The sequence below is a fragment of the Gallus gallus genome, chromosome 6 (assembly GCF_016699485.2).
Source record: "Gallus gallus isolate bGalGal1 chromosome 6, bGalGal1.mat.broiler.GRCg7b, whole genome shotgun sequence".
NCBI lineage: Eukaryota > Metazoa > Chordata > Aves > Galliformes > Phasianidae > Gallus > Gallus gallus.
In genome coordinates this window covers 28,847,385-28,874,962 of record NC_052537.1, presented here as the reverse complement: position 1 = coordinate 28,874,962, position 27,578 = coordinate 28,847,385, and the positions used below count along the sequence as shown (strand labels likewise).

The window sequence follows — 27,578 nt, the reverse complement described above, 5'->3', positions numbered from 1 at the left end:
AGTAAAGTGGGCATTTTCCAAAATGGATTTCAAGAAAACAAATTGCCACTCCACATTCATATACCCTTGCAGCTATGAAAGTCCTGTCACCGTGGTACTTCAGTGTTTGGAAGCATCTGTCAAGGAAAAAAAAAGGTTTTTCTTTGGAGCACGTTCAGTAAATCCTAAGGTTTGTAATTTTTTATTGAAGAATTAGTAACAACAGCTGTAGGGCACCCTATAAGTTCCTTAAAAGTTTATGCAGACTTGACGTCAGTGGCAGAACAATTTACAGTACGTAATGAGAGAAATAAACAGATCAGAGAACAGCAGGCACTGGATGTTTTCAGTGCATGTTCTAGCCCAAGAAAACAAATGAACCATTTGTCTTGCACTGCATTTTGTCACCCTCCCAACACAGACCTGTAAATTTACACAAAAGGCAAGACAATCCCAATCCAATCTAAAAACGTCTCAATCATTCAGTCTTTTCCCTTGACCCAACTTATCACTTATCTTCACAGCTCACAGCAGTTTCTCCAGGAAGCTCTGTCTTAAATTTTTTATGAGATTGCTCTCCTGGGAAAAGAGACATGCAATGCTCTAAGGATCGTGCAATTTCATCAATTGTCCATCTGTCTTCATGAAGCGCGTGCTCCTCCAGCGTAAACGGTCCGTGTTTGGTTCGAGTCAGTTCTTGTATGCTGGCACAGGTTGAAAGTTCTACAGTACAGGAGAAATGAGAATTTACAAGAAATGCATGGTCAAATTTAACTCATTTTTCCATACGCAGCCTTCTTCATTGCTCTGCTTAGTTTGAAATGAAGATTCATCGCTCATTTACATCTCTGTAAGTCTGAGGTAAGGAACTCCTTTGATTTCAATAGACCTTCAGTGTAGTAAGAGTTCAAAATATGACAGAAAGTTCTCAGGAAGATTTCCAGATTTAAATCAGAACGAAAAATGGCATAAAATAAAGGCAGCACGTTCCATATTCACAAACGACTAAGAGGACCACGTGCTGCTTTTCCATGTACTTAGAGGCCTTAGCATTTTTGTCTTCAAGAAGAATTTTGACATTCTTATCCCTGTGCCACTCACCAGGATAATATAAACTAAGATATGGAAACATTCAAAATATAAACGGATCCTCTGATGGATTAAATACACATAGGACATAATTACATAATGAGGAGTTACCGAAGATAAGAGCAACTGGAGCTGACTCCTAAGTGTATGGGTGTACTAAAATATTCTTGTCCACCCTTTCAGAGAGCAGAAGGATTTTTCCTGAATTTCATACTTTGAAAAAGAGCCAGCTGGGAAGAAATTTTTATCTGGGTGTGCTTTTAAGTGACTAAACACAATCCAGTATACACAGGAGGCTATAGCAGGAGAATCTTTGACTTGCCTAAGCACAAGCAATAACATTGAAATTCACAGGGTTCTTTCACATTGCTTGGTTTTTGGTCTGCAAATGTATCACTTAATAAAAAACTACTGAAATGGACTATCTGTTCTCCATCACGCAGTTTGACAAATATAGGACGCAAGAAAATAATAATGCTGTGGGAAAGCAATGCCATTTGTAGTACTAAGGAAGGAAAAAGAAAACACTAGAAAAATAATCACAAGTGAAGAAGACTTTCCAGCAGACAGGGTTTATTATGTGCATGGTAATGTTCTGTGCAATCTGTTTTCAAAATGCGATGAATAATGTTTAAAAAGGCAGAATCTTTCTTCTGCTTCTTCTCACTCTTAATCTGAGTTAGCTTTAACATATGGAGGAGAGGAAAAAAAGATTCCCACCTTGCCTTGCATTTTCTTGCTCAGTGCTATTCCTCGCTCCATTTTTATCCCCCCAACCCCCAGAGCCCTTTAGCAATTATTTAGGCTTCATGCTCTCAATGAACATACTCTAGTACTTAAAAGCAAGGTATAGCAACAAAAAGCTGCAAAACAGTACCTAAGTTTGGTGGCTGGACACCAAAAATATGGCAAGAGTTTTCTATAAGCAGACACATTACTTCCCAAAACCATCACTTTCTTTATCTCCTCATACCCACCTTTGCCAATGTCACTGACCAGACTCCTGACATAAAAGCCGCCGCCACATTCGACATCTGGAACGTTAATGGTGACATGGTAAATTGCCAGCAGAATGTGAAATCTACTTCACATAGAGACCATGCCCCCAAACAAATGTAAAAATGCACTGAGCAAACAACCCAGTGATAAAATATTTATAGGATGCAGCATCAATTATTCATCCTGTAACATATGTGCGGGTGAGATTGCTAAGCCAGACAGGAGGGAAGGCAAATACAATGGCAACTGAACTAACTAACTAGAAATTAAGTACTTGCTGTGGTATGTTAAAAATGCTTCAGTTCTATTCATTTTTTTAATGTTTCAGAACGTTTTTTCATATTTCTAATGATGAAACCAAGTTATTTCAGGAATAACCTAAAATAGCTATCAATGCTTTTAAGATACTGCACTTGGGCAGCTCCAATGAAAGCTGCTGACATTTTAAAATTCCCCCTTTAACCTCCCCTGCTGTCAGCGATCAGCTTCTGGTCACCCAACCAGAAAGTAAGGTCTGAAGTAACACAGCACTGAGATCTGTCACTCAAATCTGCTCACCATATACAACCTGGTCCAGTAGAGGATTGCGGGTCAACCAGGTAGTACCTCAGTGCAAAAGATTATCCGGACCTCAGAGTAGCATGAAACATTTCCAACAGGATCTTTGATTTATTGATGTGCTTCTTAATGTATGACAGAAGAAAGGGTAAGATCCTGCCCCTGCAAACTAGAAAGAGGCCTGACAATAGCTGATACTGACCCCTGATACACAGGGAGAGAAGCCAGCAGCTCTAGTCATCTAGGCAATAGAACAGGTTGGGTGAAGTAAGCAGACCTGAGAAAGAAGTGAGCTGGAGGTTGTAAAACCATGGACAGATGCAAATAATCCGCTGACCAGCCTCTCAGAATTTTCCCTCACAGAAAGATTACAAATAATCAGCTTAACTTAAAACCAAAATATGGTGCTTTTACTGCAAAGAGAAAGTCTCCGCACACAGGCTCACACCAAAATAAGTAGATGAAGGAAATGAAATCCATTTCAATATCTTAGTCCCATTCTGAGTGTAAATAAGCACTAACAAACAAGCTGGTAGCATCACCCTATGTAATAATCTCTGGCCTTTACCCAGTGTGAACAGTGGTGGCTGGAACTGTCGGAGAGAGAGGCTGTACACTCTTACTGGCCGAGCAGGTTTTGCTTCTACTGCTTCTCCTCTCTTCATTAGAGTTGATAGCCTTTCTCCATCCCTCTTCAAAGCAGAATAGCTGATCAGATAGAGCACGAAAAATGTGTCACCCAGTTGTAAAAGAACAGGTTTCCCCTCCTGTTAATATTGTACCACAACAGCATACACTTACTCTTCTAATCCTCTCTACATGCTCCCACACAGAAGCGTTAAACCTAGTGAGTACTTCCAAAATCTCTTGGACGCAAAATAATCTAATTCACCAGTAGCTATGTAAACTGGAAAACAAGAGATGGTTCTCAATTTACCCCTCGTTGCTCAGATTTAAGTGTTTCATCCCTCAGTTTGCAGTTCATGAAAACAAGGAGTTGCTATAAGTGGTACAATATGTGCAGCTGCCTTTAGCATTCCATCATCCGGAAGTCTACAGGACATGCTGCTTCAGTGCTGTGTTGGGGTGAGCAGCAGGCATTGCTCAGGCAACACCTGTAATTCTGCCTTTCAACTTTACTCAGACCAGGGTCTTCCCTGACCAGCAGCTGTCAGTTTATGTAGCCTTGTTCCAGGGTGTTCAGGACAAAAGCGTAATCCATTAATTTCATTCATAACGTTAAATTTTATCCAAAGCTCCCACTCTGGCCCTGACAGAAAGACTGCTATAACAAAATCAGAAACGATCTTGATCAAGTTACTGGAAGGTAATTTGAAAAGGTCACACAAACAGAACACCTACTGAATTACTGACCTTACAAGGCTCACACCAGAGCCACAGTAACCAAGCCAATGCAAATGCAGAGGAAAGCACATTAGTTTAAATCACCATGAAAGCCATCTGTCACAAGCTAAGCGCTTGCATACTGCCAGTTACCATGGCTCACCTGACTAGAAGAAAATTGTAAAGCTAAGGAAGATTAAATCACTAACAATTTATTCCTACTCTAAGTATTCAGAAAACGAATTTGAAGACATTTAAGGAACTTCCAAGCTGATGTTAGTAAGCCTCTCCCTATTCTGTAACTAAAATTAAATTCTCAAGGCTTTCCCTTCTAAATAGAAGACAGGACAGAACGCCCCCTAGCCCTGCGAGGTGGGCTTAAGACTGCTATTCTACTTTACCAACAAAACAGACTCCAGGTTGCCATTTGAGCTGGATGTTAAAAGCAGCATGACCCACAGTTGCAAACGTTAAACTTCTAAGTCTATGTTGCCTCTGCCTTCTTGACAAAAAGCCTCTACTTTATTTCTACCATAACCAACTCCTGTTGGCAAGTCCCAACAGCTCAGTTCAGAACGTTGTGGAACTTACAGTGGAGGAACTTGCATTATGTCCCCTGTGAACTTCTGCAGCACATTCTCAAGATCGCTTTTTGTTACTTGGTCTGTCAAAAGAAAAAGAAGTGTGTTAACAACGGTTATTCACATGGCACTAATGGCACCAACCACGTTTTGCAAACAGACAAAAAGTGGTACCCCTTGTCTGAATTTAGATTGGATGAACAATGCCAAAGAAAGATAAACAGAATGTAAGTAGGAGTGTGAATTAGTGCAACAAGATGGAACAAACAGTCCAAGGTGATTAAGACAGTCTGGACGCTTCCAGAAGGGCAGAAATCCCTACATACATAGAGAGAAATTGCATAACAGAACTATCAGAACTAAAAGTAATATTTCTTGGGAACTACACAAAAATCACAAATCTTGTCCTATTCTAACCCTTACAAAGGGTTAGAGAAGGATAAAATGTTCGTCCAGCCTTGGCAACTTCTCTTTAAGAGTGCCCAAGCACAGGGGAAAAACACAACAGGTTACAGGAAAACAAAAGCATTGCACATTTTTTTTCCCCAGCAAAGAAAAAGACTGCATCTGGAACAACGCATAAAATACCTCTATCAAACATCTAACTTGTAGATGCTCACAAAGGTATTGTTACATCTAAGTCAACTGTACTGCAGATGTCCTGTAAGAGGAAGTATCCACTTTTAGAAATTTGTTCTCTCAATGGTACACATACACACCTGCCCCACCTTTATTAGAAGGCTACAATTGAAGTCTACAATTGAAGCCAAGTAGCTGGTTGCATTGGTCCTCTGAAATGCTACTCAGTAGAGATGACATTAATCCCTAGTTTGTTTAGGAAGTATTTGTACTTTTGTACATTACATTTGTACATGAGATCTGTAATCACAATGCACTTCAGTAACTGTTCAGTCCTCTGCCTCATAAGTTGTATTTTATTAGCATCATCCTAAGCCAATAGCACCCTAGCATATGAATGAAAATTAACTCGTTCTGGAGAAGAGCTGTACTTGCAGCCCTTACAAAACAGATGTCCTTCATGCTGAAAATAGGAAGGAAGAGTTTTCTTTCACGGAAACTTTTGAAGATGGCAATGTAGCACCCCACAATACACATTTTGCAGCCTTGGGAGCACCTGCTGTCCCTAAGCATCACCACTGTCTCCAGAAGTGTTTTTAAACAGCAAGGTTGCAAGGCACACAGCTTGGTCAGCTAGGGATGCTGAGAGAGAACAACACACAACAAAACATGGAGCAGAAATGACAGAATTGCTTGCACATTAAATCTGGATCTTCTTCCAAAGGGCCTCTTACACCACCAGTTCAATCAGATTGCACTACTGCAGTTTAGCAACATACCACAATAAAATCACAGAGAAAAGTTAGCTTGACTCAACTCGATGCCTGTGATCCTCTCAGCCTTCTTGTAAACTCCACGCTGTTTCAGGCTAGACTTCAGCATTTACTGTTTATTAAGGAAAAAGAAATCCCCACATGACTAATGATGTATAAAGCCATTTACAAAGCTGCGCAGTGTTATTACTGTATTATTACAGGTGAGTTTGTTGAGATACAGAATGTCATGTTCGTCTTCTGTGATACATCATGCCTCAAAAGGTGGTCAGAATTCAACTCTGAAAAATCTGAAAATGTACTGATTTTATTTTTTCCATTCCAGCACGCATTGCCTTTGTGCTAAGGGCTGTGCTGGATTCTTGCACTTCCCTACAGCAAGTTGGTGGAGTTTTTACCCAGCAATCTGACAGCAATGAATACCCCATTAATCCAGACCCAAACAAACAGTTGCACTGTGCCTAAACTGGTATAAATTGTGCACTTGTCCCACGCACCAGTCTGGACTCATGGCTGTGCAGGGCACAGAGCCACACTGCAAAACAACTCCTTTACCGCCTTTCAGCTCCCACTCTCCTTGAATCCACCATACAGGTAGGAGGGAATGCACCCCTGCCCAGCAGAGATATCTCCCTTCTGGCCCTGTGCCCCCAAGTTCCCCCTCCCCTGGCCATAGGTTTGAGTTTAGCAGGTTAACATCTCCTCTGTGCAGTAAGTTTAGAGCAACACGGTGACTCAGCCCTCTGTTAAGCATGGAATATAAGCATATCCATGAAGGATGAATAGTTTCCACAGTTCCCAAAGTTTCTCTCCTGTGTGACTTCCCTTCTCTACTCTCTGAAAGCAAGGGGTAGAGAGAGGTTTCTGCAGTACTTAGCTGGCACAGATCCCAATCATTCCTGCTACCAAGAATAAGCCCACCCCCCCACTACCCTGATTGCAAATGCCAAATATCCTTATCTGCCACATCCCAGAACACAAGATTTGCTAGAAGCTGGGCTGAAGCAGCAGTAATCTGCCTTTCAGAGGAGGTTAAGGGACTGTTGCTGCCCTGATTCAGGACTAAGTTTGTCCCATGGGACAAGCGCATCCCATCACCAGGATGAATGACAGCCCTAGCTTCAAACAAAACGACTACAGATGCTCTGTGTGAACACTACTTGGAACACATTTAATGCATCACTATTTTCTAAATTTCTTCCTAAACTCTTACACCAGCAGTGGGGTTACATGATGTCTGCACAGACTGTTTCTTCCACTGAAATATCTCCTGTGATTCTACCAGCACCCAAAACTCCTCCAATACTCTAAAAACATCCAGAATGCTTTGGCTCCTAAAACAAAAATTTTCAAGAACAGCAGTGCTTCTGAGTGCTGATAACTGTAGAAATGTTTTCCTGTTGTAATCATGTAGCAAGCTATACAAGTTACCAAACAGAAAGGTGTCACAGCCTCAAGAAGCCTCCACTGTAGGGTGATCTCACCCCATGCTTGCTAACAAGCCCTACCACAGAACACAAGGCCAGAAGAATTAGCCACGACTGTCCAAGGAAACTACAGCAGCTGGCCTCAGTTCAATCTGGCAACAGCTAATTGCAAACAGACAAGCAGAATGCTGAAAGGACAGCATTTTAAAGTTTGAGTAGCATAATCAGCAGAAACATGGAGAAAACCCTGAGGAGTTCTGTTCCCCAAATCTGGATATAGTCTGTGAGCAGCTGGGAGGAAGCAAGTTGCAGAATGCACATTCCTGTTTGTAGTTACAGAAAGGTTACAAACACTAGAGTTCCTAAGAAACTATCAGAGAAACACTAAACCCTTGCTGCTTCCAAAGTCAGCAACCGATAGCCTGGGAGCAGCATGAAGCCTTAAGTAAATTTCATGTGATAATACAAGTTCTCTCTCTGCTAGAAAAGCAAACAAAACCTATCAGAAGTCCAGGAAGGATTAAGCCCAAGCAGTTCTCTCCAACACATCCTTCATTGTGACCAATGTAGCACACAACAGTAGAGTCACCTCAAGGACTACAATCTGACACTTTCTCACAGGATACAACTTTCTTCATCCGCTTTATTCTTTAGGTCCAGTGGAGTCATTCCAGAGGACATTTACACATCCTGCAGGCTGTTTTACTGCCCTCTCCTGCTCCAGGTCCCAGCCCTGCATTCTGCTGGCACTGCAGGGTTTGCATTCCCTAGCAGATGCTCAGCATCTCCCAGGATCCATCTAGATGTCAAGAAATGCTGAAAATTGTCTCAAATGTCTTTTGTGTATGCTCCTGGAGTAGCAATTAAGATTAGAGGTGAGTGAGTCACCCAGAAAGCCAATCTGCTTTGAGAAAACATTGGAGAAGATGAGAAATACCTGCTTTATTTGAAGGTAAAAAAGGAAGTAAAGAGAAAATACATAGGTAGCATGGAGAAAAAGGAGTACGCATGTTCTCTAATCCTCCTTTAGGAAGAACTAGAATCTGATTTGCATACAGAATGCAACAGACCAGTTTCAAAAGTATTCCTTCCTGCAAAAGGAAGCCGTGTCCCCCATCCAGTACTGTACTGCCCCACCAATGCCAATACTTTTTGTGAAAGCACATGTTGAGCTTTGCCATGGGACTGCTATCAGTTCTAAAAAGATAAGTAAAAAAAACCATTGTTTTTAATCCAAATCAGTTCCCCAAGCTTACTCGCCATATAGTCTAACAAAAAGCAAAACCAACTTAATGCAAGACATAGTACAGAGGTGGAAGGTACTGTAGCAACAGCTGCCATTGGAAGAAATGCTCATGAAAACACTTCAAATTCTGTGTGCACTAAGCAAGTCAGAAGTAAAAAACAAAAGTAGTGCCTTATGTAACATTTTTTTTTCCATTGACCGTGGGGGCTTCATCCACTTGAAAAGTTAATCTGTGGTTTCTTCGTGAGCATTCTACAATGAATACTCAGTACAGTGGAGCTACAGCATTCTACTTGGAGAGTTAGAAAATACCAGGGAAGCATTTACCAGTCATCACCAAATGTTGGCAATTAGAAATTCTCAATACCACGCCGGCATTCAGTTTTTTAGAAGCTCAGAGAGAAACTCAGTCCCGAGGCAGAAGCAAATGATCCAACATCTCTACATAGCACTGCCTAGCAAATAATGCAATTTGGATTGATTCATGAGGTTTGTAGTCCAACTTAAACTCATGCTTGTATGCCTTGTGTAAAAAGGACTACAGAAGAAAGGAGACTGGGGTTGTGGAATGGAATACAAGCCACCTTTTTCATCATGCTTATGTATTCCATTCCTCAACCCTTAAACCCCTGCACTGTGCTCTGTGGGTCAGAAAATCTCATATACTAAAGTTGCTAGGACACAGACTGCAAGCAAGAGCAAGATTTGGTAGGTAAACATATGTAGAGGAAAGCTTATGCCATCCTCATTTTATGTCACAAAGCCTGTAGTTAAACAGACATCCCAGAGGGAAGATCTGAGTACTTGATTCTTCTACTGGCCTTGAAGGGAGTTACTAAAAGAGGACTCATGAGACTACACACTCAGGAAAAGAGGAAAATTTTACTGGACACAGCATGCCGTTTGTCAGTCTGCTCAAGATTTAAAATGACACAGTCCTGCTAAATTCTATTTTCTCCCTCTTAATCTACTGCCTGTACTGTTCCCCCCGCCCCCAACAGAAATGAACACTCACTAGACATAATTGCATGAAGCTGGACTGAATTAGATGAGCACTAAAGTTGAGGATGAAATAATCTTAGTTTGATTTCACATTTAAATTTAATTCACAGAGCCCCAAACATCTCTTCCACTCTTCTATGACATAGTCTGTTTATGCCTTCAAATAACATCAAGCATATCAATTTGTCTGTGATTACCATAAGGCTTTTCTTCAGTTACTTTTCCTGTAGCATCTAACGTATCAGTAGCTCTGCCCAGTAGTCCAATGGCAGTGTACTTCTGGGAAGGAAAAAAAGAGAACAGAATCAGATCTTCAAGGGTTTTCCTTGGTGTGTTTTTTCCTTTTTTTTTAAATGCCTGTAAAACAGTAAATACTTCAGATGAGACTAGGAAGAATTATACATTTGGGTAAGCAAAAGCAAAGAGAAGAGGGAACTCAAAAGACATTAAACACTGCATTACATGGGTCTATGACTTCAGTTTTAGAAAGCCAAGGAAGAAGCAAGTGATCTGATTTCTTACTATAAATACATCAAAGAAAACTACAGCATGCTAAAAACCAAAGGCTCTGTAAGGTATCATATGTCACTATTTAAATAAGCCAAGAAGAATACCTTTCATGCACAATTTTTCTGTTCTTTCACAATATTTTGTTTGTTTTTATAGTATACAAACCTTCACTACTGAAAGCATAAGACCATTTCCAACATTCCAAGTAATAGCATTACAACAGCCCCAAGATGATGTGATACACAACAGCCTAAAGCTAGAGGAGTTGGGAACACCTGGAACATGGTAAGGACATCATGCCTAGCACATGGAGACTGAGGCCACTGATAGACATCTCTGCTTGTCATGGCTTCAGAGAATACTATTTCAGGGCTTTTCCTCAAGCAGCTACTGCCTAAAGATTTATCTAGGCCAGCAGCTCTAGTCCATATTGCCATATTTTTCCCCTCAAGTACTGCCAGGCTGTGGGCATAGGAAGGCTTCCCAGGAGCCAGCTGCCCCATGGCTTTCACAGGGCAGCTGACACACAAAGACTCACTCTGCACAATGAGTTTGGGTCAAGTTTGGTGATAACTCGAGATATGAAAATCCATGGTTTTAACTACTGCTTACCCCACTTCCCCACAGTTCACTCAGCCCTATAACAAATATTTCCATGGTCCAGGGGAGGAAAAAAATAATAAAAAAAATTAAGATGTTCCACCAGCCTAACTCCCAGGAAGGCTTCAATTAACTTACTACAGTTGAGCTAGGAAGAATTTGAACAAAGTCATAAAAAGACACCTTCCAGAACCTGGTTGGCCAAATTCTTCTGGAACACATCCAGACAGGTAGAAGCACTAATATTTCACAATTTATTGCAATTCATCCTTTTACATATCCTCGCAAAGAACCAACAAGTTCAAGCAATAAGAGTGTAGGAATATAAATCACACCTACAGAATGTGACTACAAAGACATGTCTTGATTTTGCTCCGTGTGACAACCTGCCACTTGAATGTATTTCTTCAAGTGACTGCCAGTAAATGGAAGCAGCAGAAATAGACAAGAGGCAGTGGACTGCAGACTTCACTTTAAAAATAGCTGCAGCCTTAACGTGGTAAGCAAAGTATACTTTTTTCCAAACACTGAAGATGCTCAAATCACCAGAAAATTGCAAAAAAAAAAAATCAAGCATTTGACTATCTACCTGTCATTTGTTATGTATACTTCTAGCAAGTATGGAAAAAGATAAGAAAGGAAGAGTGGATGAAGGCTCAAAGGCCACTCCACAATAAACAACTTTACAATACATCATCTGCCTTTAGGACCATAAAATCGCTTGCACTCCGAGACATTTAATGATCTAGTTCTTAACTTTAATAGCACAGTTAGAAAGAGACACTATTCAGCAGTTATTTCTAGAGGTTAATAAAAAATGTGAGAGGAGCTTAACAATTATAGCACAATGAATGATCTGAGCAGTTTGGGGAAACTTAAAATCTGAAAACTTCATACCTCTTCTGATTAAACATCTCCAAATGGAAGTACTGATACTACTTCATTTTGAATGCACTTTTTCTTTCCAATTCTGCTTTGGGTCAGACTGTCTGTTTTAATAAGATTCACCTGATCTCTCAGCAGTGGGCAGACAATATAGTATGTTTATATGAAAACACAAACCGTATGAACCATACAATCCAAAGCTCAACACTTGACTTGCCCTTTGGTTTCGGGGAAAAAAACCCACAAAGCCATCCTTAAAAAGCCATCCAAAAAAACCCTTAAAACCACTTACAGATAGTCATTCCTTAGAGGAGACTTCACAGGATCACAAAACACTCAAGTAAGAAATACAATAATCCACTAAGAAGGCTAGAACAGGTCAGGAAATTAAGAATTACAGTTGGTTTACATATCAGTCTCTGGAGTGTCCCTGGACATCTACAATTATACATCATAATTCTTACTAACCACTTAATAGGGTTTACTTCCTCTTTGTTAGTATCCAGAACCCAGACATTGCAGAAGGTAAGATGAGAATCCAGTTTTAATCTATCATTCCTCTTATGTTGTGTCTATACTCAGCATTCACTCTCCTTAGCCTCTAACTCACACAGCCCCACAACTGCCCAATGGATTGAATCATCCAACAAGTGTTTGGTGACCTTTCCTCACTAGTGTTGACAGTCATTTATTTCTTCCGGATTTATAAAACATATCTAGCGACATTCCTCCTGTACTCTCAAGTTACAAATCCCTGCAGGAACACAGCTGGCAATGGCTCACAACAACGCTGACTTCAACCCGCTCAACCTGAAACAAAAAAAAAACCAAGGTAGTAGATCTTGCAGGCAGTGGAAAAGCCTCACAAATCCAGACTGCAAGAGGAAACAACCCAGCCTCTGCAGCCCATCAGAGCACACTGCCAATGGATAGCCCTTATGCTCTTGCCCCCTGCTTATCTCAAGAGATCAAGACTCAAATCATTTAAAGATTAAAACCAGCACCTCAGCTTTCCTTACAGGAAGCTATAGTATGCAAGCATGGCACATTAAAAGCCAAGATGAAGCATTCCCACTCATATCCTGTATGCACTATAGCATCGTGCATTAATTTCAACTTCTAACGGTGTTCTCAGTTGTCCCAAAAGCCTCCCCATTGTTAGAACATAACCCTGAGGGGATACAGACCTTCATACAGCATCATGCATTAGGGAATGGCTACAGATCTCTGCTGTCTAGAAAACATTTTTCTTGATGTTATGACAACTGCAACAAGAGGCAAAGTGATCAGAAGCCTTCAAGTATAAGGAGCTCTTTCATTCACACTAGTGAGAGACAACCTTAAGATGCTTTAAAATGACAAACACTGCACTCAATGATGTAACATGAGAAGTGTCCAGCAGTCTGGGGGATACATATACAAATACATGATGCATGCAACCCCAGCAAAACAAGAAATATGGGGATTGTCCAGCAGCTTTTTGATTCCAAATCCAATTTAAGACAAATCCTGATACTAACTTGGTGGAGAAGGAAAGTATGAACACAGCAAGAGAAAGGACGGGGCTTTACCAGTATGAACATTTAACTGAGAGGAAAAAGAGGAGGAAGAGCCCTCTCCTGTTCAAGGGTTTCTGCAGCCACACAGCTCCAAAGGCCCTGGGCTGACAGCCAGGCACGTCTGCCCCACTTATCAGTGCGAATGCCAGACAGACACAGAACGGAACTTCTCCATTTTAATTGTTAATATATCAAAGAGCTTTTTCTTTTTTTTTTTTCATTTTGGGAAAGAAGCCAGACAGTTGAAATCTTAAATTACAACATGTTTAAAAGCTTTTCTCAAACATGGAGAAGCAATGCTTTGGAGGAACTCAGCAGAAACAGAGTTATGAAATAAGGTCACCAGTAGCTGTCAAGAAGATTTTAAGATGGCTCCCAATGCAGGAACTTCCCAGCAAGGCGAACTCCAGCAAGAGGCAGTTCAAAACAGTTCATCCAAGGATGACCCATTTTCTAATCGCAGCAGCAACTGAACACAAAAGTGTAAAAGGAAAATAAATAAAGGCTCCAGCCCACATGCAAGAGACTGGAAGCCAAGAAAGAGCAGCCAGAGCTGCTACAAACAGAAAGTCAATTTATGCAAAGTGATGTCTGCATGTGGCTGACAAGTTTGAAGGAACAACAAAAAAACCCATAACAACAACAAATCAGAAAACCCAAGTGCTCCAGGGAACATGAATGAGATCAGGCAAGCACTGATTACAAGTAGCGCTTCAGTGTGCGCTCCATCCAACCTACAGGCCTGGTACAAGCAGTGATATTTCTGTAGGCTGAGGCCAATGCGATATCAAAGAGGCTTTCAACTTTGAGTTTTAACCTGACATTCAGTTTGTGTGTTATGATTTGTAAAGCGCAACTAGCATGCTCTGGATTTAATAGCTGCATAATTTGTATTTGCTCTTCCTACAACATTTGAAACTACCAATGGTTCTGGTATGCTAACATCCACCAAAACAGAGAGTACATGAGATAGACAAATACGCTGAAAGAAAAGAGGGTTGCCATAGTTTCAATTATTTTCCAAAACAAAGCGCTCTCACTAAGTAGATTTCAATATATTAAAAACAAAGAGCCCTAATCTCTTAAAAGCAGGTTGCACGGAGGCAAAATTAAGGCTGCGGGATTAGGGAGGAGCTCAATATTTTATGATAAAGCAAGTTCAAAATTAACAAACACTAAACATGTCCTCCTAATATACACAAACATTACAAGTTCTCCACCATCCATTTTTCTCCAAAAAAAAAAAAGCTGACTTTGTGCTAAGCCTGCACTAAATTTTATTTACTGCCAGAAGCTGTAATTGTACTGTCATTGCTGAAGAACTATCTGATCTTTACTCTTGGACTAACAGGATTTTCTGACCTCTTATGTCAGCTTATTTAAAGAGTTCAAGCACATGGGGTGATGGGATTCTCAAAGTGAAGGAGCAGAACCACCAGTAGGAGGGGAGCTCAGAGGAGATGCTTTACCTGGAGTCGAGAGAAGACACAAAGCAATAATTGAAGAGGACAGCAAGTTTAAGATCTGATGTTAAAAGGAGGGGAAGAAAGGAGTGGGGGAAAAAAAAACAACAACCAAACTCCAAAGAATTCCAACAGCAATACTTGATCTCCCTCGGTAACACTGGTCCCCCTAGACAACATCATGGCCACACGTCACTCATGGACACAACACAGGCTTATAATATCCAAGGGGGGGATTGCAGGCTCGCGTGCAGTAGTGGCTGCATGGAAACCACAGTCTATTTATTCAAACCTTCCTGACACATGCTGTCTGGAGGAACCTATCACACTCACCAAAATATCTCAGGCTGGCTCTTAAATTCTCTTTTCAGCTTGAGTACCTGTTCTTTACCCATTTCCTCATTCTGCCGTCTAGCGCCTACGCTGCACGGCATACAAAATAAACCCGGACAGCCTTCAGCTCCCAGCTGAGAAACAGTTTTAAGCAAATTCATAATTCTTTGCCCAGAAATAAGACAGTATCTCCAGAGGGGGTAAAACCTCACGCACATAAAATTCACAGATAAAACTGAAAGCAGGAAAGCCTCTGGTGAATCCACAGATGCTGCAAGTTCTAAAAGCAGAGCTACAAGCATCTCTACATCACCTGAAGGAAGAACTACAGACAACAATGCAGAACATCTGTTTAAACCTGTTAATGTATTTTCTTTCTCCTTTGACTTTTAGTAAGAGAAAAGGCCTTGCCATGGTGCAGCCTTGGGTTTGTTTTTTTATGGGTTTTGTTGTTGTAGGTTTTTTTTTTTTGAATGAATGAACACGAGGAAGACCTGTATGTGCAGCATAGGCACAATTATAGAAAGGTCAAGAGAAAAAGGGCAGCACTAACCTCGCAAGTGAAAGAACAGAAAAATCACACTACAGCATGCTCTTAGAACATTCAGCATTTTTGGTGGAAAGAGCTTCCATGGCACAATAGGTGCAGTCTACTCAATATTTCCAACAGTTAAAAAAGTGTGAATATTAATAGAGCATGGAGCTGAGCTATTAATAGCTTAGGCCTCTGGGGTTAACATAAAAGAGACTTGAGCAATACACAGCATGTTCAGCCAGCTTACTAATGGTACTGCAGCAGGAAAGCTTCTGTCTATACCATCTAACAGCTTCTTGCTTTACAACTGTGTTTTTGGGATATTGGGCAGGTAAGGAAAGAGCAGGTATTCATATCAGCTTTTTATTATTTGTTAGGAAAAACATACCACGTGATTGAAATAGCAGATAATTGAAGACACTACCAATGCATATTTGGTAAAACCACTTTTTCCAGGTACTGTTTCAGCCCTTCCTAATTTCTGCATCCTCCACTGTGTGGGCTTCACATTGCTCAGTGCATCTTGTTTTGCACAGACACCACTTCAAGTTTTGACAACACCTTCTGCACATTCTCAAAACACATCAAAAACAACATAACTCATGCAGCCTCCTAGCCTTCCTTTCTTATGCATCTTCCTGGTATCAAAATAAGAAGCCAGTCCATAAAATGACATTGATCCTTTGTTAATATCTTGGGACAATCATTACCAGTAGCACACGGTAAAACACACAGGACTGAAAAACATGCTGAGTGTACATAAGTGAGTCAGACACCCCTGGAAAGAGGGCATGGAATTACAACAGCAAGTTCTTGTTCAGCAAAGACTTCCAGGTGTCAGTAGTGGTTAAAAAAAAGCAAATGGTATCACAGCAGCATTTGGATACAGCTGTAATAGAACACAGACATAAGTAGGACAAGTTTTAGTTGTAGAGATAATGACTTTCACCTAAGACCTCCTGTATTTGCACAATACCATAACAAATATCAGGTAACAGAAAAGGCAAGACTTCTCTGCCCTGTTATCTGCATTTCAGGAATGCAATGTACATTACTGAACACAAAAACAATACCTAAATGGATGAAATTAAGCAACCACTTCACATCAGGATGAATCACCCAGTCTACAAGGGCTGAAACACATCCATCTGCCTGTGGGTTAACACTGCTCATAAAACAATCACTCCTTCTCTGATCTGTCAGTCCTGTTACTCAAGGGAAACCCATAAAACACCCTTCAAAACAAGTCTGGCAACTAAAATTCATAACTCCACTGGGCTCAGAAAAAAGTTGGGCTCAATAGAGATGTTGGATTTATGGCACAGTGTATCATTACCTCACACTAACCCCTCACATTCCACAATGTACAATACACCAGGCGCTCTCCTTCACCCAGCAGATAACCTTATCTTTATTTCCTCTCCTACCCTCCTTGTAAGGAAATAATTTCTTTGGGCTTGAACACAGGCAAAGCACTGGTGTTTTGTCACTGCAATCCACATTGCTTAAGTGAGCAGGCCACATATAGCACTCATTTTTGCTCCTTCCATCTCAATACAAATAGATCAGTCAGACTCTTCGTTGGGTGGGTGGGATAACACAAACAAGGAGTTGTAAGAATAAAAGGGCGTGCACCATTGAGTGAAAAAAATGAGAAGGTGTTGATTAAAACTTTCCCCATGAAAGTGCTAGAGAGCAATCTGATCTGTATTTCTTGGATTCCTCATGACAAATATAAACCAATGGACATGGAAATAGTGCAGCTTTGAAGCAAAACACCACCAAAAACCACGTGAAGAACCATCCAGCAAGCAATAGCAGTGCCCCAGCCTTGTGACCTGGCTCACATGGTTGAGAACAAGAACCTTGCTATCCACGTGGAAGATAAGTTGTTTTCTTACTCCATTTTATTAAAGCAGATAAAATATAGCGCATCTGTACGGAACACTCTTGGGGTCCTACCTGCTGGATCTGCCTGCCCAACCAGAACTGCTGGCATACCACGAGCATTAATGCATTTTCTTTCAGAAGTGGTCTAAAATATACCTACCTCTCTAAACAGATCTGAAATTACATTTAATTTTAAAATCCATGTCTTCTGTTTCAGACCTGAGAAAGTGCTTCCACCTTCAAATGCCGAGCTGCCTTTACTACACCAATAGATCTACTAAAAAAAGCATTACCACTACCCACAAACCTGCCCTTCGGAGAATGTTAGAAGTATCAGAAGACAAAAAAGAAAACAGAACTGCATCGCTATGCACTGTATGAATGAGTAGCTTTGATCTTACCAGCTCCAAAAGAAAGCTAGATGAGGCAAAGAGCTCTGTTGGTGATGCAGGAGAGAATTTTGTATTTAAAATAAGAGCACACACGACCAAGAGGATCCTTGAAAAGGAAAGTCAACACTATTTTCTTGCACTCATAATTCACGTACATGAAATGGAACACAAACTGCTTTAGAAATACATTTTAAAACAGTGGGGAAAAAAGCCTCTTTAAAAAGAAAAACAGGGTTGCCTAAGATTTAGCACTTATGCCATCATGTTGTACATATTATTGTGAAAACACACAAATGTTGGCAGAAGAATAGAGTTCACAGAGATCCTGAGTTCTTATAAATCTCAGGAAAATAGGTAGAGGGAAAAAACAAAAAAACACCTATTAGAGCTTCCACTAAGAAAGAGGCCCCAGAGGGAGCCCCACTGCATTCCTGGATACCAAAGTGTCCACATGGGGCTTTGGTGTCTAAAGAGCTGTAAGCAAACAAAGTCACAAGAAAGGGCTTCATTAGCTCTGTTCCTTATAAGGACTAGCATTCTTTTCAATGCATTATTAATTGATTGAACTCATTACCTAAAGATGGAAGAGAAGGACTTAAATTCAACAGAGAAAACTAGCCACCTTTATGTTTGAGAAGTTAAGGGATACAAACTAAAGCCTCATCTTTTAGGACAGTAAGACAATCACAGGAAGGAAAGTGAGGCAACAACCTTTTTCATGGACACTTTGTTTCGTAGCATCTGATCTCAACCCTCTGGAGAAACAATTCTGCAATAGACAAATTCTAAGCCACAAATAACACTGCAAGAAGCAACTTACATTTCTGTGAACAATGTGATCAAGCTGTAGATGCCCCTATTCATTGCAGGGGAGTTGGCCTAGGTGATCTTTAAAGGTTCCTTCCAATTCCAACAATTCTATGCTTCCAAAATTCTCATACATGACATTCAAACAACTCCTATACACATAAGCCCTCTCTCATGGCATAGAAGTGTAAATGAGAAATATGAAGGCCTGATCAATGAACTAGTCATCACTTCCCATCCAGGATTCATAGAAGCTAAAGTTTTTCCAATTATAATACATCTACATTGTCACACATCACTGATCATGTTCTGGTCATATTCTCTTTCTAGTCCTTGCAGTGATTTGGAGATTGTGTTTTACTCTACCCAAAGGTTTTCTTATTATTATTTAGGATAGTGTACCATTCTGGAGAAGTTTGAACTTCTAACATTAGATTTACTGTTTTAAGTAGTCCCTGCCCAAACTTGTGCAAACACCAAAATCTGCTGATGTCACTGAGCTCTTGGGGTTTCAGACCATGAACTTATCATGTACCCTCAGATGAAAACAAAGCATGCATGCCTTCTGCTCATCAAGAAGCAACGATTTCAAACACAGTTAGATGGACAGCCAAGTCCTTTCCTCATTCACACCTCTAAGATGCAAATGAAATGCTTAGGGTGAGCCCAGATGCTACCTCACTGAAAAATATCCAAAATAAACACGGAATTAAAGCCTAAACATTTTAATTATCCTGTTTTATCCCACCTAAAAATAAATGCTGTATGTGTTGGAAGACATCTCCAAACAGAAAGCATTAGAACAAAGGAGAATCACACTGCTTATTGCTATTCCTTTATTTTTCTCTTCTGGTGAGTCCCCAGTTATTTCTCCTAATTGTACCTACATTCCAGCACATTCAAGAAAATAGGTTTTAAAACACATGTACCACTTGGGAAATTGTGCTAGTAGCTAGCACTCTCTACTCCATTTGTCCATCCCAAAAAGTCACTTCTATATTTTGCTTGAAACAGACCAGTCACCCGCAAGACTGAAACAATTTACTGTAGTAAGAATTGGCCCATCCCCATTACACTCATTTTCCTGATGAAGTGTAAAATAGTTCCTCATTCAACTATCTTCATTTTGCGAACACAATAAAACAATCAGAACAATGCAGTGAGAAAAGTCCTGGCATGTCCAATCCCAAAATGTGAGATGGAAGAGCAATTCTCTATGGAACTGGTATTAAATGCTCAGTATTTATGTTTCTCCAAGAGGACTCAGTTTTTCCCTCTCAATTGAATCACTTGAAAAAAATAAAGCAAACAAAAACTAAGCCAGCTTGCATATATTTTTAATTCTGGATAAATACTAAGAATTCAATGAGGTCTGGAACATTAAGTAGGTATTGCCTTTGGCTACACATTTTTATTTGTTTTGAGTTAATTCATAAGGAGGTCAAACCAACAGAGCACCATGTTGAGAACTCGATCTACACTGGATGAGTAACACTCCCTGTATAATGTGCTTAAGTTGCAAATAGAGTGATAATGTTCATAGCTGCCACACAGAGTCAGGAAAGTTTCACACAACGTTTCTGTATTTTTTTCCTTTCAAACAGTCCAATCTCTGGCAGAGCCACCATATGGAGTGTACTGCAGAAACATACGTTTTGGCCACTCAGCATAGCTCTGCTGCCAACAATGATAGACTGAACTATTTCTTTACAAGATACATTCCTATAATGAAACAATAAATCCTAACCAGAGATGCTCAGCCAGTTCAGCCAAATCTTTATCAGAATAAGCAGAATAAAAGAAAAGCTTCAGCATACACTCTAGTTTCCACAGTGGTAAGAAGATGAGATCAGAGTAAAAGTTTATAGCATATGCATAAAACATTTAGAAAAAAATTCTCAAATCTATTTAGACAGCTGTTAATGTATCTGCATCAGATCTCTTGCTAAGATGTGAGCCTTTACTGTATGCACGGTCAAAACCAAAAGGCAGCTGTCTGCAGCAGATGCAGTCTCCTCAAGCCTCCTGAGTTACCGTGCGCCAAAGTTACCAAAGTATAAATGGAAAATAAGAAAGCTGAGGCAGACAAGCTCCAAACAAAAGCTTATGACTGCCACGCCATCTGGCACAGATGCTACCTCACACCCTCTGCCACACCAGAACATGAACAGTTGCAGGGGAATAGTAGATCTGCCATAGGGATGTATCTTCACTCATGCGCACACAGCCTGTACCAACCTAATGCCAGGTGTGAGTGGATCTGGCTGGAGAACCTTGACAGACTGTCCCCACTGCTCATTTCTCCTGTATATATGCTCTTCTGCCAAAACAATAGAAACTACTTCAACCACCAGAGCTGTTTCCACTAAGAAAAATCAGCTTAAGAGGCTCTTTAGGTGCTTTAGGTGTTTTGAAATCAAGAACTTTCACACATCCACCTGTGATGACTTAATTTAGCTGAATTAGTTCAATGTCTCTATCAAGTTCTTAGAAGGGAGATGTCAAGTGATAGAAGGTTAGACTTCCATAGGAAAAGATAGCACTGCAAGACAAATCACGTCCTAAGGAAGGCTGGGAACTCACTTCTAGACCTGGAGAGCTGGGCTGTCCTATTTCCAGAACTGAGCCATAGTCTCTCAGAACTAAGACCAGCCTGCTTTAGGCAGATGCTTACTGAAAAAGGTCACAGGAGATGGATGACATGGGGAAGTATCAACTAAGCCAAGGCCAGGAGTATTCTACATCTGAGATTTTAAGGCAGCTGCAGCAGAGGGCAGGAGGGTACAAAAGCATTGGTGACACCTCCCAGAACAGCAGGTTCAGGTAGAGAAGCTGCTACAGAAGCATTATTCAGTAGCATGTTTCTTCATGGATGCGTTTGGGTTCTGGTCACTCAAGTGCAAGCAATTAGGAAGCAAACACTGGTCAGATTGCCATGAGAAACACAGGAGCTGACTTCAGCTGAACTGCTATTATTTTTTTTTCTTGAAATTGCAAAGACTAAAATTGCATTCAATTTTTTTTTTCTATTCAAATATCTATTCTAACCCCCAAATTAATTTTGATCTCAGTTCTGCCCATAGCCAAGGAAAGAAGAGTAGATATCTGTAAGTTTTCAGAGATAGAAATGTGTGTTTTATAAGAAATGTGACATCTGAAGCATTCAGAACACATTTTCAGAACACACATTGGGATTTATAATTTCACTTCTCACCTTTCAACTGTAAATCCAGCTCTGGCTGCTTACTGTATGTTTCAAATCATAAATGACTGAAGTCTGGTCCTATATATCAATGCAAATCTATTTCAGTTTTGGAAGAGTCTCTACAGCTTTTTGACCTAGTTGTATTCTCTTCTGTCAACATTTTTTCTGTTGAGTTGAACTGAAGATTATCAATGAAATTCTACCTCAATTGATCACTTCAACACCTATAGATGTTCATACCAGAAGAGAACAGGAAAAATAGGAAAATAAAATGCATTAGAAAGGCTATCAATTTGCTGAGCCTACTATTGACTTTCCCCGAGTACAAGATAAGAAGGCTTAATTGATTTCTCTATTTGTCAGCCTTACCTAAAATTCTCATTTAAAAGTAATGGCCAAAAACCACAGGATTTCACTTGCAAAGAAGGAATCAACATTTGCAGATTATTCCTGGTGTACATGCAACTGCTCAGTAAGCAATACTCACAATCTGGAGCACAGACACCAAAGATGCAGCACAACTAATCAAAAGCAGCAATCAACAAGATTGCTGTCTGCCAGAGCTCCAGTCTGGTTTTATCTCATGCAGCCAGAAGGCTTTTGTTACCTTTAGCATCTTACACATGCCTGTCCATGTGTTTGTCAATCACCTGCCTAAAGTGGACAGAATCTGAAGTGAGAGCTACTATCACAAACAAGACATAATTCCTCCCAGCATTTAACAATAAAGAAACATCATCTGTTACTGTAAGCTAAATCATAGTTCTGCTATCTACATATATAATAGACAACCAAAAACTAAACCATCATACACAATCACCCTCTAAAAGTATCTCTTATAATGCCATTTTTATTATGGCTTTTCAATCTTTTTTCTTTGTTGAAAATACCAAAATATTACAGCTATCTTCCTGCAAAATAGGAATGAATCCTTTATGAACACTCTTCAGCAGCAAAGCAAAGACAAATAAAGGTTTTTCAATGATCAGCCCAGACATGAGTCTAAATACAGAAAGGAACGGTTGTACTTATTTACAATAACTATACTGGACATCTCAGATATTTGTATGTTGGTGCAGCTCTTCCTTGAAAGAAAAACAGAAATCAAAGTAAACAAACAAGCACTAATACAGGTCATTCAGCATTCCTTACCTTGGAACCTGCCAATATAGTTTTCAGCAATTTTGTTCCCTTTCCAATACCAACCACTGCAAAGACAGAAAGAGAAATTACACTTCTAAACCAGCTCTGCAATTCATAATGGTGTTGAATAAGGGAGAGAAACTCTGATGTTCAAAAAAAAATAAAGTCTAAAGCAGAAGACAAATAAGCTTCACCTAGCTCTCAAAATGCTTTAATTTGACTCCTAGATTTATTTATCTTTTAATCACCAGAGAAACAGATAATGCAATTAACCCCGTCTCTCATTTGATGAAAGCTTTGGCTCACTAATAATGAATCTGGACTGCACTGCAAGTAAAATGGGCCTTTCAAAGGCTGATAGAAAGAAAGAGTAACACAGCCAAGACAGCATAATAAAACAGTTCATGGGAGTCACAGCAACAAAGTAAACTAATCAAATAGTCCAACCAGGCTGTCAGAAATCTTTCATAGTCACACCCCCCCCCTCCCCCCCCCCCATTACTGTATACGTACAGACCATTGTTTTTCCATCCTAAATCAGTGTTCTGCAAAGTAATTATCAGTCAGGTTTTCGTAAGAGGAGCAGATGGGAAAAGGCAGTATTTTACATTTTACTTCAAAGCTTTTTACAACAAGGTGCTTGCCTTGGATAAGCCTTTCTATTGATTTGCTCCACAAATAGCAATCCAAAGAAACAATGATGACAGAAGGAAGATAGAGAACAGGGATGAGTCAGATACATTGCCACAACACACATCTGAGAACATCGCCATGATATCTACTATAATTCACTGCAGAAATCCTCCACTGTGTCACATCAAAAGAAAAAAAGAAAAAAAAGAAAAAAGAAAGCAATGATGAGAAATTAAGGAATTACTCCAAAATGGTTCTACTATTAAATAATACAGGGTCACCTTCACCTTTCCTAACTATAAAGGGGAAATTATTTTCATATACAAGCTATGGAACATGTAACAGCTTCTATCCTTGATTTTAATAGGACTACAGGAGGTAGGTGAATTTGAAACAAATCAGCTTTGCACTAACTTGAGTCAAAAAGCCAAAAGCACCTAGCTTGATAATGACTATTTAAAACAAAAAAAAACAAAACCACATTTGTGCTCTAATGTTTCTCAGTCTTAACACTCTTGAGATTCACAAGACTTCTTATTCACAGTAATTCTCCTCTTGTTCCTTAGGGTTTTTACAGTCACACATGCCCTCGTCCTTGTACTTCTGTATACCTTCAGTTCAGCCTGTTCCTGTCAAATTCACCAGACAGAGCTACAACGAGGCTGAGAAATGGAGATAAGCACACATAAAACTTTATAACCAAGCACTTTTCTTGCAACACACTGACATCACTCATAACTCGGATTAAAAAATACCTACTTCAGTTTCAGAAGTATTACCATTGCTCATTTACCACTGCCTTTTTATAAATGGCTTAGATTTCCCTAGGATACGGGGCCCCACCAGCACAGGGCAGTCATTTGCCACCTGATCCATAAGTTGCCCATCATTCATGCCGTACATATCACTGATCTCTGCCTCCAAAGTTCTTCCTCATCTACACTTGCTGTAAACACAAAAATACCAAAAGTGCATCTCCTGCCCAGTTACTTCCAGTACACCTCACACACCAAACAAGACTCTGTAACAGCAATTCAAATGCATGAAGTTGCAGACATGCAACTCATGAAACAGTGGGAAAGAACAAAAGGTTATACATTTCAGAAGATAAATACTTTATTATACTATGATGCACAACGAAAGAAAGCTTCCCACCCCCTCCTACCACACACAAAAAGGCGGAACACATTTTATGAATGACTTGATTCTATCATGTTCCTCCTTTCCTCCTAATCATCTTAACCAAATGCCCAAGATATCCCAACACATGGCCTTTCCCGCTCCTCTCTAGTTTTGTCTTTTCCAATCTACCTACCCATCGATTTTGCTCTGTGTGCTTTGTATGGCAGTGGAATGAAACATCCTGTGCCTTCTTGGATCGATCCATAGCATATTAAGGTGATGCACTTCTGTCTTTACCAAGCACATCAAGCCCAAGTACTTTTTGTCATACCACAGTAGCTGGCTTTGGAGACTGATGGATATCAGAGAACACTAGGAGAAGCAATTAAGGATGACAAGAGATTTTTCTTTTCCTCTGGATCAATGCTGTTGACTTCCCACAATGAGCAGTAGCACGCTCAATGGGAACATCCCTGCAAAATGGAAGCATCCACTTCAGCCAGATACACAGTATTCTCCGGTGAGTGGTCACACAGTACAGGAAGCTGGAAGAAGAGTTAGTGCTTCCCTTCCAACCCAAGGAGTATGTTTCAAAACATTCACAGGTGACACAGAACAATTATTAGTGTATATTGACCTCTACTAACAATAAACTCCGCAAACATTCCCTGGAAGTACTGTTCCTACTACAGAAAAACTGTAGGGATAGCTCCTCATTTCATTAGAACTCAGTGGATTTACTACTTGTGTATAGTAATTGTTCCACCTGTTGATTTTCAATACCAAAGAAGTATAGCTGTTACTTCTTTAAGACAAGTTGAGCTACAAAACTATGATTAAAGCAAGCTGTAGATTTTAGCATGCCTCATCAACAAAACCATTGGTGAAAGCACATGATATGAGATTAATCGAGTCAATTGTGACAATTACAGCTGAGTTTTCAGCAGTAGCAACTGATACATCATAATCCTTAATGGAATGAAGGAATTCAATACATAGATAATAGAACAAGGGGGAATGGTTTTAAACTGAGACAGGGGAGGCTTCGGTTAGATATCAGGGGGAAGTTTTTCCACACAAAGGGTGGTGACACATGGAACGGGTTGCCCAAGGAGGTCGCAGATGCCCCCTCCCTGGAGGCATTCAAGGCCAGGCTGGATGTGGCTCTGGGCAGCCTGGTCTGCTGGTTGGTGACCCTGCACATAGCAGGGGGTTGAAACCAGATGATCATTGTGGTCCTTTTCAACCCAGGCTATTCCATGACTCTATGATTAGAAAGCAAAGCCTCACACAGAATCACAGGGGCTGGAAGGGGATCATTTCATTGGATGACTGTTCTTTAACGAGCAAGATAGGACAGCAAGTGAAAAACACTTCTGCGCTAAGCCTTGAGAAAACAGCACCTGAATTGCTGTTACTCATTTTTATTTGACAAGTATTATAACCCCCAAAGGTTCCCTCAAAATCCCAGAAACACATTAAGAACAAATACTCCAGGAAATTACGACGGCTATAAATCCCCAGCCTAACTAAAAACAAAACAGAAAACCCCATGAATTTCAGAGGCAACTCAGAAAATGTGGCGGGATACGTGGTGGGATGTTGTGTAACGGATGTGTGCAATAACCAACAAAGTTAGCTATGTCAGGAACTTTAAAACAAACTCTTTTGTTCAGGAACCTATTATACACACGTACAAGTACACAAAAGGGAAACGTAACCCAGGGCACTCTTCTCCAGTAACCCAAAGCCACAGTGTGTGCTGCACATATCCCAAACCGCCCCTCCACCTCCACTCGTAGGCACAGAAGTGTCTCCCATGCTCGCTCTGTGACTGTGTTTGTGCTCCTCATTACCCAGAACTCCTGTTGCTGCACTGTCCAAAGTTCCACCATGCCCAATTTTCAAAGCTTGCCTTTTTCTTTTCTTATCTTTTGTTTGCACACCGGCTTCTGCAAACAGAAACGGAAAGTAAGCGTTAGGAGACAACCTCAGGACCCGGGAAAGGGCACGCAGATCCCCCAGCACAACCGACCGTGCCACGGCCACCCAAAAGCTGCAGCGCCCGCCTACCTGCCAGCAGCCTCTCCTTCAGCAGGTTGAGCACGGCGGCCGAGGTGGGCCCCTTGGGCTTGTAGACGGCGAACAGCCCACTCAGGGAGAAGAGCTTCTCAGCCGACCTGCCGCCCAGCTCCCCGGTGGCCATGCTCCGAAACGCAGCACGCCTTCCGCCCCGCCGCCCGGAGGCCTCTGGGAAACGTAGTCTGACGTGCTGAGGGGCGGAGCGGGCCTGGGGGTGCGTACGGCCGGTTGCAGTGCGAGTGCGACCTTTAAAATCTCACCGAGAGCAGCCTCCTCCACGGAGCTGGGCTGCACAGCCAGCTGATTCCAATCAAAGCCCGACTAAGTGCCGTTAATCAAAATATGCTCCATCTGGCCCCACGAAATCGTACTGGGTGGTGGTATCAGGGCTTCCTGGCTGTGCCAGCTGTGCTTACAGCACACAAGAATGTGCAGGATGAGGGCCTGACTTGCAGTTAAAGTTCCGTTAACTGCAAATCTCAAGCACATAAGTTACATTTTGCGGCTGTGTGTGATTCATGCTGTCCTACAGTGTGAGCAGAAAGACACACAACCTTCTGATAAATGGGCTTGGAGAGCTGCTGTCCTTCCCCCTCACCCGTCACAACGTTAGGCATTGTACCTTCCTTGCACACCTTAAAAGAATTATATTCTGCTGACTACTTGCTCAGTCCATTAATCTTCTTGCCTTTGCACGTGTCCTACCAGGAGGTATTGCTAAGGCAGGCTCTTGCTTCTCACAGCAGTGCAGCATGAGGGCTTTCCTCTTCAGGCGTGACTCGTGCAGATTCATTTCTCTGATGCTTCCCAGAGCGTTAAAGCAAGTTATACGTGAGGTGTGT

The 27,578-nt window shown here is 40.9% G+C and overlaps 1 protein-coding gene across 1 annotated transcript; it reads right to left on the bottom strand.

The window, feature by feature from the left end:
- Nucleotides 1-165: 165 nt before the first annotated feature.
- On the bottom strand, nucleotides 166-26,892 carry TRUB1 (TruB pseudouridine synthase family member 1). Its single transcript, XM_421776.8, has 8 exons — nucleotides 26,728-26,892; nucleotides 26,511-26,606; nucleotides 22,909-22,964; nucleotides 9,775-9,856; nucleotides 4,561-4,633; nucleotides 3,194-3,333; nucleotides 2,046-2,102; nucleotides 166-702 (listed from the first exon to the last, which is right to left on the bottom strand). Exons 1-8 carry the CDS (start codon nucleotides 26,858-26,860, stop codon nucleotides 488-490), a joined length of 852 nt encoding a protein of 283 aa, XP_421776.1. The 5' UTR covers nucleotides 26,861-26,892; the 3' UTR covers nucleotides 166-487.
- Between the last annotated feature and the right edge of the window lie 686 nt (nucleotides 26,893-27,578).

Bases quoted from the DNA above. Each gene is read 5' to 3' on its own strand.
- TRUB1 (XM_421776.8), bottom strand. From the start codon at position 26,860: ATGGCCACCGGGGAGCTGGGCGGCAGGTCGGCTGAGAAGCTCTTCTCC. The intron at 9,857-22,908 runs GTAAGGAATGCT...TTTCCTTCCCAG, and splicing joins CTATATTGGCAGGTTCCAAG to AAGTACACTGCCATTGGACT. The intron at 2,103-3,193 runs GTAAAGGCCAGA...TTAACGTTCCAG, and splicing joins GCCACCACTGTTCACACTGG to ATGTCGAATGTGGCGGCGGC.